Source organism: Solanum verrucosum, unplaced genomic scaffold (genome assembly GCF_900185275.1).
Source record: "Solanum verrucosum unplaced genomic scaffold, falcon-dt-bn FXZP01000064.1, whole genome shotgun sequence".
Lineage (NCBI taxonomy): Eukaryota > Viridiplantae > Streptophyta > Magnoliopsida > Solanales > Solanaceae > Solanum > Solanum verrucosum.
Window position 1 is genome coordinate 3,266,467 of NW_026020144.1, and position 19,554 is coordinate 3,286,020.

Sequence of the window (19,554 nt, forward strand, 5' to 3'; positions counted from 1 at the left end):
ATGATGGTGAATTTTACATTCTATTCCGCGTGTCTTACCGATTCAATCAAAATATCTATGAAAATAACCACTAAACATTAGATTTCGATGGAAAAATAGTGATTCTTTTAGTAACGTCTATTTTAGAATAATGTTTGTTGTTGGGTAGATAAGGCAAATATATATATATATATATATATTATTATTATTATTATTATTATTATTATATTCTACCATTGTAATGTTGTTATACTTTATGGGGAGGCTTTCCACTAAGAAAATGGGAGAAAAAAGCCAAAGCTCGATTTGGTTGATACGTTGGAACAAAATGCCCTGCTCCTCTTATTGTTACCAATGTCAAGTTTTCATACTCTTCTACATATCCACCAACCTGCACATCGACGTGTATGCAGAATTTTTCGTAAGCAGTGTCAACATTTGAACAAGTGAGCAAATGAATGAATCACTATAATGACGAGTGGTATAATAAAAAAAAAAAGAAGCAAAAGCCTATCTGATCAATCTCAAGTTGGATGACAACAAGGCTAACCAACCCTTCGGGGAAAGGAAACTATGACTAATTAGACCGTTTTAGCAACCAAATAACAATAAGAAGGTAAGATACAAGACAAAAGCAGGGTAGTGCTAACTCTGTATCCGCAACTATTTTAGCTCATTATGAAGAACATTTAATGCAGTTTCATTCGCTATCTGAGCTTTCACTGTCTATCCGAACCCTATCTTTAATCTCCGATCCCCATAAACACGATAATTAAAAATGAAAAAAAAAATATCATTTTTTTTTAATGATGAGTGTTTACCTCTCCTTGTAAGTACCAAGGGTACCAAGATTTCTTAACTGATAAATTTAACTTCTTTATAGCATATCTTGTATCTGTCACTGGCACTACAACATCCATGTCACCACTGCAAAATATATTTTCATACCACATTATGTTATCTTGAATAATGTATGATAAACTAAGGAATGAATGAAATTGTATACTCCTTCTATCTCAATTTATACGACACATTTCGAATTTCAAGAGTCAAACTTTTCAATTTTGACCGTGAATTCAAACATGACATATTGAAATCTTTACATGTATGAAAAAAACATGGTCACAGAAAACTTGTTTGACTCTCGAAATCCAAAAGGTGGCAGGAGTAATTATTTTCTATTAAATACTTACCTATACAACCAAATCCTTAATCCACTCTTCATCAACTGATGTAAAAGTGGCAAAACACTCAATGGTCTATCTTTCCAGTTGAGATTAAGTGTGTTGCTGTTCTCAATAAAAAGAAAATTTATGATTAGTGTTATAATTATTCTTAGAAATGAATACTATAAGAAAAAATAAGTTCTTTTTTTTCACTAAATCAAGAGTCATATACTTGCAACTTTCCCATGGATAAGGAAGATTAGTAACGTTCGCGTGCATCGCCTTCTGAACTTCTGGTATGTTGAAGTAAGACTGAATATAATTCGGAAGGCATGGATCAACATCCGATATCTATTTATAAACAAGAAAAAAACACCGCGAAAAGTTAGTTTAAATCAACATTTCTCTAATATTTTCAAGACATTGAGGACTAAAAATGATGTAACATTTACTTACTGAGGTACTTGAGGGTGATCTGTTGTTGCACAATGGCGCGTAGACGTTGTAGATGAAGATATTTCCAGTTTCTTCATCGATTTGGTCTAAATACGCGTTGCATTTCTTGGAGACAGACGATGGAGTAGAAAAATTACAGGTTGATATGATTTTGTTGTATAATTCCTCTGAATTAGTGCATGAGACCAGTAATACTCTGTTGTTCCTTTCATATTGGCTTCAAAATCAACATAGGCATTGCCAATCTGACATGTGAATTCCATTAAACAATTAATCTATCGCTAAATAGCTTGTAGCTAATATAATCTTTTTGATAATTTTGTTGCATAGATGTTGATCAGATGAGAAAACTTACAGCAATTCCTTTCAAGTTTATAGTACTAATAGTCTTGTTTGAGTTATTGTTATGCTGAAGTATAAGCTGAGCAAGTTGAGGGACGTAATGTCCTGTGTAGCTCTCTCCAATAAGGTAAAAGTCATTAACTTTATATTCTGGAAAACGTTCGAGCCAATTGACTAGAAAGGTGTAAGAATCACGAGCTGTTGTTCTGTCTCCGCTAAAATTGAAGTTAGAACTTGTGTTTGTATATGAAAATCCAACCCCAGCAGGTGATTCGAGAAATATTATGTTGGCCTCTTGATGAATGAAATGTTAAATTTATTAGTACTATTAGTTTGTGTTGTAAAAGCAATGACTTAAATTTGAACTTTAATTTCTTTGAGTGACTCACCAGAAATCCATGAAAATTGATTCCAATGTAGAGTACCATCTTTGTTAACTCTAAATGGACCAAGTTCACCAAATGCACCTCCTCCAAGTGAGGAACAACCTGGCCCTGTTTGTAACAACATGTATTTTAAATGATCAACAACGATATACTCTGTATTATCTTACAAGTGAGATCTTGGGAGGGTCGTGTGTATACATACCTTATTTTTACCTTGTGAGGGTAGAGACGTTGTTTCTGAAAGACTCTTGGTTGTTTTTAGATGATCGAGAACAAAAAAATAGCACAAGAGCATGTACGTTATTTTAAGGAAAGACGAACTATTCTATATGTAATCTTCAAAATAGAGCTCTGATACCACTTTAAAGAAAGTCAAATTCATGAGAAAACATATCTATAAGAGTTTGAGGATTTGAAATACACAATTATCTGGTGATCTTCGAAGGACATGATGGACAAATCTCTTCATTTCTCATTCATTAGTTAACCCAAAAATCATGGGATCGAACCTCATTCACACACAAAAAACCCCGACATAAGGTACATTCTATTTTACTACTATATGAAATTACTAAGTGGTACTCTATGTTACACTATTTATAACCTTGTCGTCAGCAAATCATCTCGTATTTAATTCTCACGATTCTAATGGAGCTCCAACATGAAGTTTATAGGAGGATGTTTTTAAAAGCTAAGGCAAAAGGGTCTGGTAGACCCTTATACTTTACTCGAATTGTAAAGTGGACCCTTCTACTTCACAAAGTTTCAACTGGACACTTCAACTCAAACAAACAGAAAATTTTAAATCCCTTTGATCATTGACCAGCCTTAGGTGGCATTAATTTAGCTGAGTTGGAAAAATGTGTGTTACACACACGAAACATGAGCGTGAATTGAATTAAAAAGTTATGAAAATTAAATAAAAAGAGAAAATAAATTTACCTACCTTAAAAAAAGGCAAAAAAAGAAAAAGAAAATCCCTTTCTTCTTCAAACCGATCCACCCACCTACCTTTTTGGAAAATAGTAGATCTTCAACTGCTATATCCATATCCTCTCTATTATCGATTATTTTTCTTGAAATCTTATTTTTCCTCACTTTTCAAATGAAAACAACACCTTCATCAAAAATCCAAAACAAAAATAATTGGAAACGAAAAAAAAAAATCTTCTCCAAATTTAAAGCTCAAAACGAAATTGAAGAATGATTTTTGCTGCTACTACTTGCTTCTTTTTATCTCTTTAGAAGCAAACCTTCTAAAAAAATAAAAAACAATTTTTCATCTCTCTTTTAAATCATAGATACAACTTTGAAATTTTCATGTTTCTTGATCTTCTTTTTTCAAGTTTGAATTTTTCTTTCAATTTCAAGTTTTTTGGTGTCAAGTTTAGTATGAAGAGTAGTAGGGTTTGAGTGCTTTCTTCTAAGGCGAAATGGTCTGGTGGACCCTTATACTTGTATGTGTTTGTATTGTGAACCCTTCTACTTACTCATTTGTCATCTGAACCTTGAACTCATCAAAACGCAATATTTTAAACACGTTTTTTACCACTCAACTGTGTGTGTATCACAAACGCCTGCCACGTAATTTTAAAAATAATTATAAAATGACACGTATGATTATAAAATGACATATGTATATATGGTCACTCCATGTCACTTTTCCTTTTATTATATTTGATTAATATACCTATACTTTCTCTTTCCAATTTTTATTTCTATTTGCCATTGCCATCTGCATCTCCATCCCCACAATCTCATTTCAACTTTTTCTTATCTTCCTTACCCTTTTCCTTTTTCCAACCTCTTCTACTCTTTCCATTGAAGTAAAAAATGTTGGCACGATTTGGGTTATGTTGGATTGGGGTTTTGGTGGTGACCGGTGGCGCTAAGGAAAAGTGGGGGTCTATTGGGTGGTCTGATTGTTTCTAGTTGTTCACAATTGGCGGCGTTGTGAAAGTCGAGACTTATTGGCGGAGTTAGTTTGGGGTTTTTGTTGTTGTTGTTGGTTCTCATTTATAGTTGTTGGTTGAAGCTTGTCGGAAATGGTGAGAACGAAGGTAGTTTGGTCGGAGAAGGTGAGGAGGACGAGAAGAAGGAAATAAGTTTGGTTTGGTTTGGAACTGAAACAAGGGGTCAATGTCAAAAATTATTTGAGTTTTTTTGTTTGATTTTCAACTTATCTAGGTAGGTTTTCCAATTTATTTTCGAATTTATTTGTTGTTTAGTTTGGATTTGATCTCTATTTGTGTCTTTGTTTGATTTTGGGGTTTTAATCAATTACATTGACTTTGTTGAAATTCTTTGGGGATTTTGCATTTTTGTGTCGAATGTTAGTGTAAGATATTTCGGTAGTAGTGCTATGCCTTCCATGGTGTTTTTCATAGAAAAAGAGAGCCGTATAATAACAAGAAACGATAGAGAAGAAATTTTTGGGAAAAAGATCGAAAAAGAGGCCAAGAAAACCTCAAATTTTGTCCAACAATGGTGTTAGATGCAAATAAAAAAGATGATGGCTTTACAAAGCCCTAATGTGACTGTCAGACCCTTTTCCAAGGATCTCACGCTCCTAATAGGTGTGTGTCACACGCTCTTTAGTAGTAACTGCCACATAGGATGCCAAGTCAAAAAATGTGTTTAAAATATTGTGTTTTGATGAGTTCAGGGATTCAAATGACAAATGAGTAAGTAGAAGGGTTCACAATACAAACACATACAAGTACAAGGGTCCACCAGACCATTTCGCCTTCTTCTAATATCAATTTTGTTGAAATTGTAAGCTCAAATGGGTCGGTCAAATGTTAATGAACCTTCTTTTGGGTTAGGGTTTTTGAGAACAAAGGGGAAAAACATTTTTTTAAAGCAATTATTTGTTTAATAAAATAAATATATAAAAATAGCATTGTGACAATTAAATTAATGAGATGGATATGACATGGCTTTTTTTTTTGACGTGGATATGATGTGTCATCCATGTCAGATCGAGTGAGGAACACCGGCTGACATAAGGGTTTAAAATTTCTATTTTGTTTGACTTGAAGTGTCTGGTTGAAACTTTAGAGAGTAGAAGGGTCCAGTTTACAATCCGAGTCAAGTATGAGGGTCCACAAGACCATTTTGCCTTTTTAAAACAATAGTCAAAAGCAGAGTCAATTTGACCTTTTTACCAAAAGTATATATATTGACACGCGGAATCCACCTAGTCCACATTATATTTCCGTTAAAGTCAATACAAGTACGAGATAATTTACTAACATCAAGGTATGAATGACTCCAAAGTATAAGAAAGGTGAATTACGATACTACAAAAAAGTAAAAAAAGGAACTAACCTCCATTGAGCCATAAGACAAGAGGCTTAGAAGCAGAATCTGTAGGCGATTCGACGAAATAATAAAACAAAGCTCTTCCAGCACTTGAATCAACTGTAACATATCCTGAATACTGGTTAAAATCTACACCTTCAGGTTCACCAGGCAATTTTTCAATTTTATCACTCTCTTTGAGTGAATTTTGAGTCCCAATATGTACTGGTGAAGTCCTTTGTGATACAAATTTACTACTACTACTACTACTATTAAATTCTGGATTATTAGTAGTAATTTTTTCTAAGTTTTGTTTGAAATAATGACCAATTGGCTTTAGGCTTTTAGGTTTATAACAATGCACTAAATTAGATAAAGCTAATAAGGTTAGGAAAAAGAAGTAGAAATATGATGTTTTAACCATTTTTAATTTGTGTGAGAAATGATGATAACAAGTATGAATGAATATTCATATTGACACATTTAAATAAATGACCAAGTCTTTTTTAAATTTTGTGTCCGGCCAATATTATTAAATATTAATGATCGTTTTGTTCTTGTTTATTTGGATATGTCTAAACAAAATGTTGCTGGATTCACTCACTATTTTGTTTTGTTTATAATGAACTCCCTAAATTAGTTGAATATTTCCTAGGCATTTGATGCAGTGGACGGCTCAATAATTTTCTAGTGTTAGAATTATAATAATTTAGTCATATCGTCCTTTCTAAACAAGATTTTAGTTGAATATCCCCTAGGCATTACTTCATTTGTCTAATATTAATTGTTCACGTTACTAAAAATAGTTATCCAGAGTTAGTCTGTAAACAACTTTGACATTTTCTTGTAAGCCATATTTCTTTTTGGTTATTGATGTAAAAGTGGGAAACGTCTTTGTAATTTGTATGTTTGTTGTTGGGAAGGAGGAGTTTGTCATCTCAATATGGAGTTTAATGATGTGTTGTTATATTAGTCGATTTGGATTATCTGTTAACCATATTTTGAATTTAATTATGATTAATAAGGTTTTTGTATACTTTAAATACACAAAATTTAATCTCGAAAAGTTGAAGATTATCGGTGTGTTTGGTATGAAGGAAAATTTTTCTAGAAAATGTTTTCCTGGAAAACAAGTAGATTTTTGACTTATTTTCTCATGTTTGGTTGGTGGAGTAGAAAATATTTTTCGAAAAAGATTTTTAGTGTTTGATTTATGAATGAAATTATTTTAAAGAAAATATCTCTTTTTTTTACTAGAGAGTAGAAAATAATTTTTTAATTGAAATTGAAATATTTTTTAAAAATAAACTATTTTTTTTTGGGGGGGAGAGGGTGAGATGAGGTAAAAGAATAAATATTTGAAATTAAAAATAATTTTTAAAAATAAACTTAATTTTTTTTTTGGGGGGTGGGGGTGGGGGTGGGGGTGAAAAAATAAAAATTAGAAATTAGAAATATTTTTTAAAAACAAACTTTAATTAATTTTTTTGGGGGGCTGGTAGTGGGGCTGGCCGGGGGGGCGGAGGAGGGGGGCGGGGTAAGGGTGGGATAGGGGTAAAAAAATAAAAATTTGAAATATTTTTTAAAAACAAACTTTAATTTTATTTTATTTTGGGAGGGGGTGGCGGGAGGGGGGGGGGGGCAGGGTAGGGATGGGGTGAAAAAAAATATTGAAATTGAAAATATTTTTTATAAAACAAACTTTAAATTTATTATTATTTTGGGGAGGGGGAGTGGGAGGGTGGGGGTCGAGGGTAGAGGTGTGGTGAAAATAAAATTTTGAAATTGAAAATATTTTTTAAAAACAAACATTAATTTATTTATTTTGGGAGGGAGTGGGGGTAGGGGGCTGGCGGGAGGTGGGGTCAGAGTGAGGGTGGGTAAAAAAAATAAAAAAAATTGAAGTTGAAAAATATTTTTTTAAAATAAGCTTTAAATTTATTTTTTCAACAAAAAAATTGTAATTTGAAGTTGGAGGAAAGTTTTGAAAAATGTTTTCCTTAAGTTTTGAAGGGAGGTCATTTTCCTTAAATTTGAGGAAAATGAGTTGATTTGAAAAACATTTTACCCAACCAAACATGAGAAAATTGAAAAATATTTTCCGAAAAATGTTTTCCTTTCATACCAAACACACCCTATGTCTGAATCAACATTGAAAACAAAAAAGTTTAACCCTCGTGCTTTGAAGGAGGATGCTTCACTATATGGCATAGTACTTAGTAGTACCCCTAATTATCATTTTATATAATTTCAACTAATTACCAAATATAATATTCACAGTAAGTGAGGTCGGAATTAGAGCAATTTGGAACTAAACAAATCTCACACTCTCCCACCCCACCAACAACTAAAGTAACCCAATTCTAGCTCAAGAAGAATTTCAGCCTACAAAGAAAAAATTATATTAACACACTACTGTTAATTTTATTAGAGCGTGCAGTACTAGCAATGATTTTTATTATTTTTAAATAACAAATGGTGTAGGCCGGCTTTCACACCTTGACTAGTTCCACATATATGTGTTGCCGCCCACCAGCAACAAGTATCAATTAACTTACACACACCTCGACTAATTCCACGGATACACAACGATAGGTATCAGATAACTCTGTCCACCAAAAATAAGACATTGAACTTAAGACCTCATTGTTCTCAAGCCAATTCATTTGCCACTGGGCCACACCGTTAGGCGTGGTACTCACCATGATTTATTCGTTGCAAAGGCAAAATTCTCAATCTATGTAGCTTCAGAAAAATGGGAGCAAACAACAATCGTTTACTACTTCAAAGCATTATGCAGCAGGTGAATATGTGGGTTGGTCAATTTTAATCCCATATTATTTAGGATCTGAACCATAAAAAGAACTGAGACATCAATAACAGAAGATGTTTGGATGAGTTAGCTCTCCCTCCATATAGCTGTCTATGGTGCAAAACTATGAGCTGCCACCACATTCCATGCAGATAGTTCAAATGGAGCATGGGATTTCAGTAATAGAAGTAAAAGAACACAAAAATCAACACATTATGCACTATAAGGAATATGGCTAATATTAGATAAATACATTTAGCCTTGATGTTTCACTTTGAGGAATTTTGTGTTGGAGTATGAACCGGGAGGAGACCGGCTTTTGTCAATTCTGAAGACAATAAGATTCAAGCCATGTAAATATTACAGAAAATATAAAGCGAAAATAAGGGGATATATCTACATATGGAACAATTACAGTGGAAAGATCCTATGCTAGGAAGACAGCCTTACCTCACAAGAAATGTTGGCTAGACAAGTGGGGAACACCTCCGCACGACAAAAACTGTCTCCTCATAAGCTGTGTTAATTAGATCCTACACTTCTACGCTTCTACACAGAAATGACACAAAGATCTCAAAATACTTCACAGTGTTGAAGCTGCAAGTATGAAAAGCTCTTAATCAGCTTTGTCATAGCAAAGATGCCAATGGAGTGGAACCAGAGTCCTCTTAGCCGAGGTGTGAAGATGCAGCTATTACTGTAAGTAACATATATAAACTATATTAGAGAGACATGCACATCAATCATTTTAAACATGTCTGTCTTTATGTGTTCTGGCCTGTGATGAATAATATGAACTTGGAAAACCTTTTTTACCAGAAAATACCAGGAGCCACACTGCACGAATCTTTAGACCTTTTGGACTTGCTCGTAAACTTCTAATGCTTCCAGAACGCTGCTTACCCACCTGCATCATGTGACCTCATAGCATCAAGTAGATCAAATTTAAGCGTAACTGACAAACACATAACGGAAAGTGAAACCAATATATAGTCCCTGCCTCCTAGATATCTCACTACATCCCTAAAAGAGTCAGCAGGAGAGGTAATACTCCCATGGGTCAATGAGCATATCAGCATATGGTCTTTGCCCCAATTGAGAACCGGGTTCTATCACAAGTACTCATATTAGCAGTTAGGAAAAAGCCAAGAACCTGACACTTGAAATCAGGTGCTTGACAAGAAAAATTATCCACCACATTCTGCATGATCATTCACCAAGCCACTCAACCCTAGCTCCTAAATGCTTGAGCTTTCTCAATCGAATAACTTACAGTACTAACATTTGGCCTAAATTTAGTCTGATTTTTATTTTTGATATAGTTGTAGAAGGATGAAACACAAATATAAACTTGTACTTGCCAAGTCACAACATCACCCAATTTACTCAGCATATAACCTTCTAGTCAGATGGGAGTTTCGATTGCCAAGACAAGGGGCATAAGAAAAAGAGGATAGATAGCAGCAGTGCCTTGCCCTTTATCAGACAAGAATGTGATAAAGAGATGCATGGAAAAAGAATTGAGAATGTATTGCTTGATCATTCTCCTGAGCAATTGAGTGTTTATACAGACATCTAGTCAAAATTAGGAAAGACATAACTACAAATAAATAATATCTATGCCATTATCCACCGAGTTTAGAAGGCTGTGATTGGTCCAAAGGGCGGGTCACAGACGGATTTCTCAGTTATTAAAAAAAAATAATATCTATGTAATTGATTCTATCTAATATACACAATATTCTCAAAGAGAGTCAAGCAAGGAGAATAATAGTCTCTTTTAAAGTTACTTAATACAATGTTATCCTTCACTAAAAGCTACTTACTAAAATATTACCTTAAAAAATAGTAGCAGTAGTAGTAGTAATTACCAACAACATACCGAGTGTAATCCCACAAGTGGGGTCTGGGAGGGTGGTGTGCACGCAGCCTTACCACTACCTTGTGAAGGTAGAGAGACTGTTCCCAATAGACCCTTTACTCAAATAAAGCATATCAAAACCAATAAGGAAAGGAAATGCCATAGTGAAGCAACCATATCGGTAGCAACAACAAACAGTACAATAACCGAAGCAAAAAAACAAACATGTAATGATAAAATCGAAGCATTAGAAGTAGTAGTTACCAATTCAATAAAGTACTATGGAAAATTATGAGCCACTACTAAGACACAAGAAAAATGTCGTAAATAGGTAAGAATAGAAAAGGTTGGGTGTCTTAGAACTTCTGTAGAGTTTTGAAGGTGAGCTTTTGAAAGAAGTGAGTCTCATTTAACATTGAGCTCCATAATATTGAAAAGGTTGAACAAATAATATTGTGAATGGTTACAGGAAGGTTAAAATTTCTAAGAGATAACCCTATGCAGCGGAAAGCTAAGTCTTATGAATGGTATCTGGGATGATTCTCACTGGTTTATTGTATAATTTAGATAGAAAACTACACAGGTTAGAAGGGGCAAACAAAGAATATATGATCCCTATTCCCTAGATACGACTTTTGAAGAAAGAAAATATCAAGACAAGGACCAGAATGAAGTATAGTTTTCCATTTGATGCTTTATACTCTTCTCACAGCCAACTCCTTCCATATGACAGTGAATAGTTACTTCACAGCAAAAGAGATCAGACCAACTACATGAGGCAAACATAGATGCTAAAATAGCAGTTTTTGTATTGGAAGTAGCACTGTTCTTCTTGCAGAACAGAGTCAAAGTAACTTATAATATTAGGGACAACCAGAAAGGAAGAAAAGTCAAATCAGAAAAACAGAATAAGAGACTTAGATCAACAAGTTACCCTTCAAGACCAGGACTTGTTGGATAGTATATATTTCTGAACCCAAGTTTTTTAGCTGCAGAAGCTGTTGTCTCCCCAATACATGCAACAGCATTGTCCCACTGTCTCGATGCAGTAAGATTAGCCCATACCCTGTCAAATAACCCAGCAGAAGGAAAAAGGAATGAGAAAGGAGAAAGAGAATAAAGCCTCTAAATGAACCATACCCTGTTCCCTGGCTCAATGAACTATGTCCGGAAACATCTGTCTAATATTTTCTAGCATGTTGGTGGAATTACAGTCATCAGCTATAGAATTAGTGCACTTGCTTATGCCAATATTAGATATCAATGTGTCATCTGTCTACTTTTGCTATAAAAATGAATAATTTGGAACATTGTACCTGAGGGCAGAAGGAGATGCTACAGCAACAACGGGAGCAGAGAGTGCTAGTTCAAGAGGATATTGATCAATGTGATTGACTGGTGCCTGCAAGAAATGGAAAGGTTATACGCAGCAGGATGAAATATAATAGTTCTCAAGAGAAGGATCCAAGATGTGGTGCTCTATCTGAACTTTGACCATATGTCAGGAAAAGACGACAAGTGACCCTCTTTTTCAGGGCAAGTGTGTGTTACCAAATTTGCAAGCACACTGGTCTCGTGTGAGTAAAAATGAATTTTCTTCTACAATTGGGCAATGGAGAAATATCATACCGTTGTGTAAGTGTTCAGCCGAGTAACCTCGAATCCCCGCCCAGAAAGTCCTTCCTCTGAAATAAAGGAGCCATATGTCAGTTTAAAACTACTCAAAGTACTTCTGTATTCCAAGGAAAATTTGCATACTAAACATGAACTATCAAGGTGAGACAGTTGCAAAATATCGGATGAATGAGACTCTTGTACAGATTATGGCCATGAGGAAAGGGAATGAGCTGTGATTTTTGTGGTTAATATGTTTCTTTTGTTCTTCCTTTTTAATTTTTTTTCTGAATAACGGTTTACAATAGAAAAAGGCACCTCCGCAGAAACTATAGATCCCTACAGAACCAGAAAAATCAGAACGAGAATACATGGAAAAAGAGATTTCTATATGAAATCAGGTTGATGGGAGAATTAGGCGAGACAGCAACATAAAGAGATGGAGCAATATGCACACACCGATGTCAGTGCTTGCTTTTGCTGAAGCAGGATAGAGAACAGTGCACTTGTCATTCCCATTCCTCGGAAGCTCTAAAGCTAAAACCTTGCCAGTTGCTGAAAATGCAAATAGAATGAAATTTTCAGTCAGTCAGGCAAAAACATAACATCAGTCAATTTTTTACTGCAGAACAGTTTGTAAGGAAAAAAGGTATTTAAATGAATGACAAATGCAAGTGTTATCCCTGATGCACATGTGTGTGCCTTATGCTATTTCTAAATGTCAAAAGAGCAAGTGGGAAGTTTACTCAATACCCTTCGATGGTGCAAATGCCACATCAAGATACTGCTTTGCAGACTGAACAGCTTCATCAAATATGCTGGCTGTACCAGATCCAACAACTCCTACTCTGACAGATGGGGTCCCAGCAGCTCTGAGTAATAAATTAGAATAAGTATGTGGGACCAGAGAGAGCAAAAGTAAATATAGATCATTTAGACAGCTTGAAGAATTTGAGGCTTCTTTCAACAAATAAACAGTAACGAAAAACATATATAGTAATACTTCATATTTTGGGGAACTAATTATCGTACCATCTTTAGTTCAATATTTCATTTGACAACATAAGTACACACATAACAGGAGACATTCTAATGACTCTCGCTTTTTGTGTATGCTGACAAGCAACTGAGAGTCTTTTATACTAGTGTTCAATGCTTCATTTAGGAAAAAATATACAGTTGATGGATGGAAGGTTCAACTAGAACTGGGGTTGATGATAATATCTTATGATCCTATTGCAAGGTACGGGACTTGAGTCTCACATTGGTTTAATGGGGAAACTGATGTGGGACTTATATAGCTTTGGATTCTCCCACATAAACAACTAGCTTTCGGGGTGTGGCTCTCCCTAGGTTGTATCAATGGTATCAGAGTCACCCACTGCCCTTCGTGCCTTGGATAGTGATGCCAATATTGTAGTGTTACCCCAGGGTTAGAAATGGTTTAGCGCACATAGCCGTCGAGGATGACGGATGCAGAGCGTGGTGGTTTGTTATGATTCTATAGCAAGGTATGAGACTTGAGTCCCACACCGGTTTAATAGGGAGTTGATGTGGGACTTATATAGCTTTGGGTTCTCCCACCTCAATAACTAGCTTCATGGGTGTGAATCTCCCTAAGTTGTATCGTAATGCTTAGCAGGTGCTATTTGTCACATAAACACATCAATTCAGTGGATAATCAAACTTCATATGCCAATAACCATATTATATAGGAAGTATTTGCACCTCAATACAATTGGTCTTTCTCAAACTTATGAAAGTCAAATGAAATATCTTCAACGAGTAGATAAGATCCTCAAACATTTTGAGAACATAATTTAAAAACCCGATTTATCTACACAAGCAAGCAACAACGTTTTTAAACACTGCAATGACTTGTTTTACTGACAAGTTCAACACAAAATGACTAAATTTAACATCAGATCTTGTAAATTTCTCAGCATTTTTTTATATTTTTAAAGCCAACTTCACAGATATATTCTCCAGACCAGCCATCCATAATATCAAATAAATCATTTTCGTCTTTGGTAAACTTACCAATGGCTATAGCCTATAGTCATAGTGATCCTCCTATTCAACTAACAAAGGAACTGTACTAAGGACTAGTCAAGAAGATAGTCTAGTTAATTAAAATCATAAGGTGAAGAACTTCAGACAAGATTAACCCTCTTTACTGGTAAATTCAACCTAAACTTACTTCCAAGCATCAAGAAAAACCTTTCCCGCCTCTGGTGAAGTAATGATAATCCAGTCAAACGTGGCCTCTGTTATCACAAGAAGAGATGGGGAAAAACATTAGCGCCACTGAAGACAGCAGACAATATGTTAATCTGTTAGTTTCACCAAATCTGGTGAGGACTTTCAAGGGTGTAGAACTGGTCAATCATAAAAATTTTGCTGATATAAGCTATAATCGAAGACCACTAAATAGTAATTACAACAGCAGGACAGAAGCGTGCAAATACTCAAACCAAGCTTCCCTGTTACTGTCTCTGCTTAATTGTAGCACAAACGTCCCATCTCTGCTTAATTGTAGCACGGACGTCTGCCCTTGCAATCGACTATAACATGTAGATAGCAAGAAGGTACAGTTTCTATATGTAGTCCTCTGTAAGTCTTCTGTTATGGTATATTCATCTACTTTTACTTGACATGCTGGCTGGTGCTGGCTTACACAATTTATCTACCTACTATCCGTAGTAAGTCATGGTGTTCTCATGTTATTCCAATTATTAACTCTAGTTTACTTTGTTATGAATCCATCAATTGCTTTAAATGTGAATTGTGAGATTTATCCAATTGTCTATGTTTTAACCTAGAGAGCAATAGCTTAATGAATAGTATTACATTCTAATGTTTATATTTGATTCTCAAATTATTTCTTTAACCACAGATCGATTCATGGTTTGATGATTTAGGATTCAACTATTTTTTAATTAATCTATGTGAGAGGAATATGATGCCCATTAGATGGTTTAGAATATTAATCACATCATAGGCACTAGGTCCTTATTGGAAAGAATTCGTAAGGCCTGCAGCATATAAGAGAAATCAAAGAGCAACTTAAGGCCTGCAGCAATTAAGAGAAATCAGAGAGCAACTCTCCTTTTTACTTGTCTTATAAAACTGTTCATATTTTATTGAATATTTTTTCTATTAAGCCTAAATACATAATTTTACTGAAGTACAAATGTTACTCTTATATATCATCCAGCACAATTTATGTAGTAACTAATAGTGTTCGTTGACTTTCAGGAAATAAAACCCACCTCAACTTTTAGAAACTTAAGCATAACTGAAAAATTAGAACTGCATATACTCTTGAGCAGGCAAGGACTCATGCAACACATATCGTGATTGCACTCAAGCTTGTGTCCACACCACATTTGTTGAATTTCATAAGAAGGGAGTAATAATGGTGATATTAGTACTTGTCTCAGCAATTGCAATAGTAACCAAATAATGCATGGAAATACAAATGAACTATATAATTGCTATAGCCTTGGGTATTACATAAATGACTGTTTAATTTATACTTATAATAGCAATAAAAAATAAAGTAATGGAAGTACTTGGCTTGTTTGCATATATATGCTATAGCAATATCTCAAAGCAATGGCCTCACTTTATTTGTGTCTGAATGCACAATATGCTATTATTCAGAAAATGTCATCTCCATAGTCTATAATTCTCTTGAGGCCAACATTAAAAAAGAAGATCACAAAGGTGGTATTGTATCCACCCCAAACAAACAAGAAGCGAAGAAAATATTAGTGATCATAAAAGTTCCAATTTTGCACATTCAATAAATGGATAACCCATACACATACTTGAAAAAAATGTCATTTGACCTTGAAATCTTGGAAAATTGTATTTAAAAGAAAGAGCAACTATCTGTTTTGTTTAGAATTCTAGTATAGAGCAACAATCTAACCTTTAAAACAAATTGTCTGTGCCTGTAGATAGGATATTTTGTGACAAAGCAAATCAAAGGCATTAGTAGAAATCAGCTAGAATTCATACAATGAAGAGAAATGAATAATGCCATAAAAATAAATATACAGATGCTCAACAGTGAGTCACAGGCAAGTAAATATGAACCACGATTTCCAAACTAAAGCACAAATAGCAAGAACCTACCACTTAATAAAGAAGTGAGCCTGTCTAGATCAGGTAAGTGCATGTGCTGAATGAGAGGAAGCTCAAGAGAATCAATCCCATGTCTGACCTGTAAGCATGAAAAAGAGGGAAAACATAATCATCGAAGATGCAAAATTCAAAACTTTCTAGAGAGAAAAAGTTGGAAAAGTCTAGATCACCTTGACCTTTGGTGTTAGAAACTTGGTCCGATTAAAAAAGTTGTTTTCATTCATGGTGATTTCTTAAATATCTTGTATGCGTAACTTTCTTCTACTTCATTTATTTATTTCTCTTCGATCTTATGGGGAGAACCACGTGATTCAGGAAAAGAATTTGAAATTCCTGTCACGCCCATTTGCTTCTTTTCTCCCCTAGTAGAAAGCAAACAAAAATGTATTGCCAGCTAGATAATGATTTTTATGAACATGTGTGCTTTGCTTTGACATAAAACATTTACCAAAAAATAAGGCAGATTTTGGGAAACTTTTTGTTGAGGATAACACTTCCATGATTTTTTTGAGTATTAAAATGATAATAATGTGTAATTTTTTATTGGAAAAGATCTGAAATTAAGAGTTGAGAAATGGAGAAATATTTCTGGCAACAAAACATCACTTCATGGGATGTCATTTTCCTCTTTTGGGTGAAAAATGGATAAATATTTCTGGCAACAAAACATCAGAAAATGACTTATTCTCGAAACTTTTCAGAAGATATCTCCTTCATACCGAGCACACCATGTTAAAAATCCAGGATGCAAGAAATGAATCATAAATAGGCATGATTCATGAACATGATTTAGTGCTCTTCACTACATCCTTATTTAAGACTTTGTTGATTCAAATCCACAAAATACAATCTTCACAGTGCCGCTAAACCAAAAGCTTCCTGATTTCAAGACTAATTAGCATTTCACTCTTCCCTTTCTCCACCATATCCAGGGGAAAAGGTAGAGCGTTGGCTACAGGTTCTGCCAAACCCAGTAATTTGATTCAAACACAAAATTTGTCTTAAAAAACTCATTATATATGTGTACATATTATTCATTTAGAATCTAGAACGCATAAACTTCAAATCCTGGTTCCTCCTCTATCATATCATTTTACCATCCTAGAAAAGCAAGTGATCAGCAGCTACAAAGTTAAACTTACTTAAGCATTTGATCAAACATTTAATGTGCTACTTCCTTTATAACCAATGTAGCTACAAAAAAAAACGCCAAAATTCTCTCTCTAATATATCACTCACGAGCACTGAACCACCACGAAACAACCACAGAAACCCTAGACCTTCGAGAAAATAACATACAAATCCAATTAAAACTCAAAATTGAAGAACCAGCAAATAACCGATTGAGTACCAGAGCATTGATGAGCTTGCCGTTCTTCCCGCGTTCTCTGGTTACAACAACTTTCGGCTCCTTCGTCGAACACGAAACGGTGACCGATGAAAGTGAAACGCACGCGCCGCCTCTGAATGAACGACGGACACAACTCCGCCGCTGCTGCGTGGTGGAAGACGATGACGTCGTCAACGGAGGAGGAGAGAAGGAGGAGAGAGAAGTCATTTTGTGGAACGTGTAACTGCCAGCTGTAAGCCTGTAACCGATTTTAAACCGTAACTTTTTTAATCATTAGTCATTAGTCAGTACCTCCACCCAGTTTAAGTAATCTCTAATCTCAAAATCTTTAATTTAATTAAAGTATTAGTATTAATTAATTAATTTTCAGCAGAACAGATGTCAAAGCTGGAAGGATAAGAAATTGTGCTACTGACACGTGTCCTAATAGTGGGGCCCGTTATCTGCTGTGACCTACCGACCATTATACGCAATGATGGTGTTCTACTTTACGGTAGTGATCAGGTGTTCTACGGAGATAGCAAGATCTTAATCCAAACCGTTCATTTGAATGTAGCGACAATCAGACGGTAAATCAACGGTTGTGATAAGGATGTAGCTTTGGTAGGAACAGGATCTTAGGTGTGTGTCCCATGATGCAACATATTTAAATATAATTACTATAAATTGTAATTAAATTTGATTCCTTTTTGGGTCTATTACCAATAATGTGGGGGAATTAATTATTTAGCAAAGGGTGTTTTCTTAATAAAGTGATTCTAGTATCATATTTTCCTCTTTTAGTGAGGCAAAAGTTATGTTTGGAATTGTTTAATCTTTGCTCATCATAATCACATCCAATTTGGTTAGTATTTTTTTCTTTTACGAAAAGTTTCGATATTTATGTTCAAACTTCACAAAAATTATATATTTAGCTCTCTAAGTTTGGAATGTAGCTATAAAAAATTTAAACTCGACATTGATAAATCATTTAAATTTTGAATTCATCACTATCATAACAGGGGAAGTTTGAGATGGGGCAGATGTAATATATTCTATTGTTATTAACCAACAATAGAATCACAAGCTTGTTATAGTTGAAGGAATATTTTTTCGATACGAATTTAAATTTAATCGAGTCTCAATGTGATAGCTAAACACTTGAATTATTTAGTCTTGTTGTAGTTGGTCTTTCCAGTGACATATTCAAATTTAATTAAGTCTCGATATGTCAAACACTTGAATTATTTAGCCTTGTTGTAATTGGTTTTAAGGAAAAATCCTTCCAATGACATATTCAAATTTAATTAAGCCCCGATATGTTAAAAAATTAAAATCGATCTTAAGAAAAGATCTTTTCGGTGCAATAAAATACGTAAAAAATTAAGCTCATCCATGGTGGATGAGCACACTTTTGAGCGTGCCGCCATGAATTCCTCCTTGGTGCAGATAATCAAATTCAAGGCCAACACACCCATGTTGGGTGTTATTTCACGATACCACATTGTGGTGATTAATACAGCGTTTGCGTCTGCTAAAATATTGGGAAATTGATTTATAAATGATCGGTGTGGTATTGCTAACTAATTTATTTTCCTCTTTTGTCCCATAAATCATAATGATAAAAGTTCTTTTTCATATTGGATGAAGCTCATCGCATTACACCGTATTTCTTTTGACTTTTTATTTCGTACCCATTTATGAATTAGTTTGGATTCATATTGAAAAGTCATACTTCAAAGTAAAACTCTTCTTACTAAAGGCGGCTTCATTTTTAGGAAAATCCAAAAGCTCTAGCTAGTTAAGGATGAAAGACTCTTCTCTACACAATGCAATATCAAATAATAGATCAAAGATAAAATTTAAAAAAATGAATACATACCAACTTTACAAAACCTCCCCATGCACATCTATCTTTCTTGTTAGTTCAGCTATTGCGTGCCTTGTTATTTTGCGATTCTAAGAATATTCAAATTTAATCGGCCCTAAATATGATTTAAAAAATTAGCCCACCCATGGTGGATGGGCATTTTGAGTGTGCCACCATGAATTCTTCATCACCAATTTTTTGAAATGCTAACACACCCATTGTGGGTGTGCGTGCATATAATATCCAAATTCATGGCAAACACACCCTTGTTGGGTGTAGTTTC

The 19,554-nt window shown here is 34.5% G+C and overlaps 2 protein-coding genes across 3 annotated transcripts; both read right to left on the reverse strand.

Annotated features, from left to right (window-relative positions):
* Positions 1–226: 226 nt before the first annotated feature.
* On the reverse strand, positions 227–6,056 carry LOC125827923 (putative serine carboxypeptidase-like 23). Its single transcript, XM_049507254.1, is given in 9 exon segments — positions 227–370; positions 801–906; positions 1,173–1,268; positions 1,378–1,496; positions 1,602–1,777; positions 1,780–1,846; positions 1,957–2,237; positions 2,333–2,437; positions 5,660–6,056. Coding segments are annotated over 9 exon segments (1,491 nt in total).
* Positions 6,057–8,631: 2,575 nt separating this feature from the next.
* On the reverse strand, positions 8,632–17,679 carry LOC125827631 (uroporphyrinogen-III synthase, chloroplastic). 2 transcript variants are annotated; one of them, XM_049506938.1, is made up of 10 exons: positions 17,423–17,679; positions 16,063–16,150; positions 14,120–14,186; positions 12,673–12,791; positions 12,379–12,474; positions 11,935–11,990; positions 11,622–11,707; positions 11,240–11,371; positions 9,261–9,351; positions 8,632–9,141 (listed from the first exon to the last, which is right to left on the reverse strand). In XM_049506938.1, the coding sequence occupies exons 1-9, from the start codon at positions 17,627–17,629 to the stop codon at positions 9,294–9,296; spliced, it is 909 nt and encodes a 302-aa protein (XP_049362895.1). In that variant the 5' UTR covers positions 17,630–17,679; the 3' UTR covers positions 8,632–9,141; positions 9,261–9,293. The 2 variants fall into 2 exon arrangements, with proteins under 2 accessions (XP_049362895.1, XP_049362896.1); XM_049506939.1 differs by having other exon boundaries at positions 9,252–9,351.
* Positions 17,680–19,554: the final 1,875 nt, after the last annotated feature.

What these genes read in the sequence shown, in the direction of transcription:
- LOC125827631 (XM_049506938.1), bottom strand. Translation starts at nt 17,629, where the DNA reads ATGACTTCTCTCTCCTCCTTCTCTCCTCCTCCGTTGACGACGTCATCG. An exon ending in AAAAGCAAGCACTGACATCG is followed by an intron (nt 11,991 to 12,378) that starts GTGTGTGCATAT and finishes CCTTTATTTCAG; the next exon opens with AGGAAGGACTTTCTGGGCGG. An exon ending in GCATCTCCTTCTGCCCTCAG is followed by an intron (nt 11,372 to 11,621) that starts GTACAATGTTCC and finishes GTTATTTGACAG; the next exon opens with GGTATGGGCTAATCTTACTG.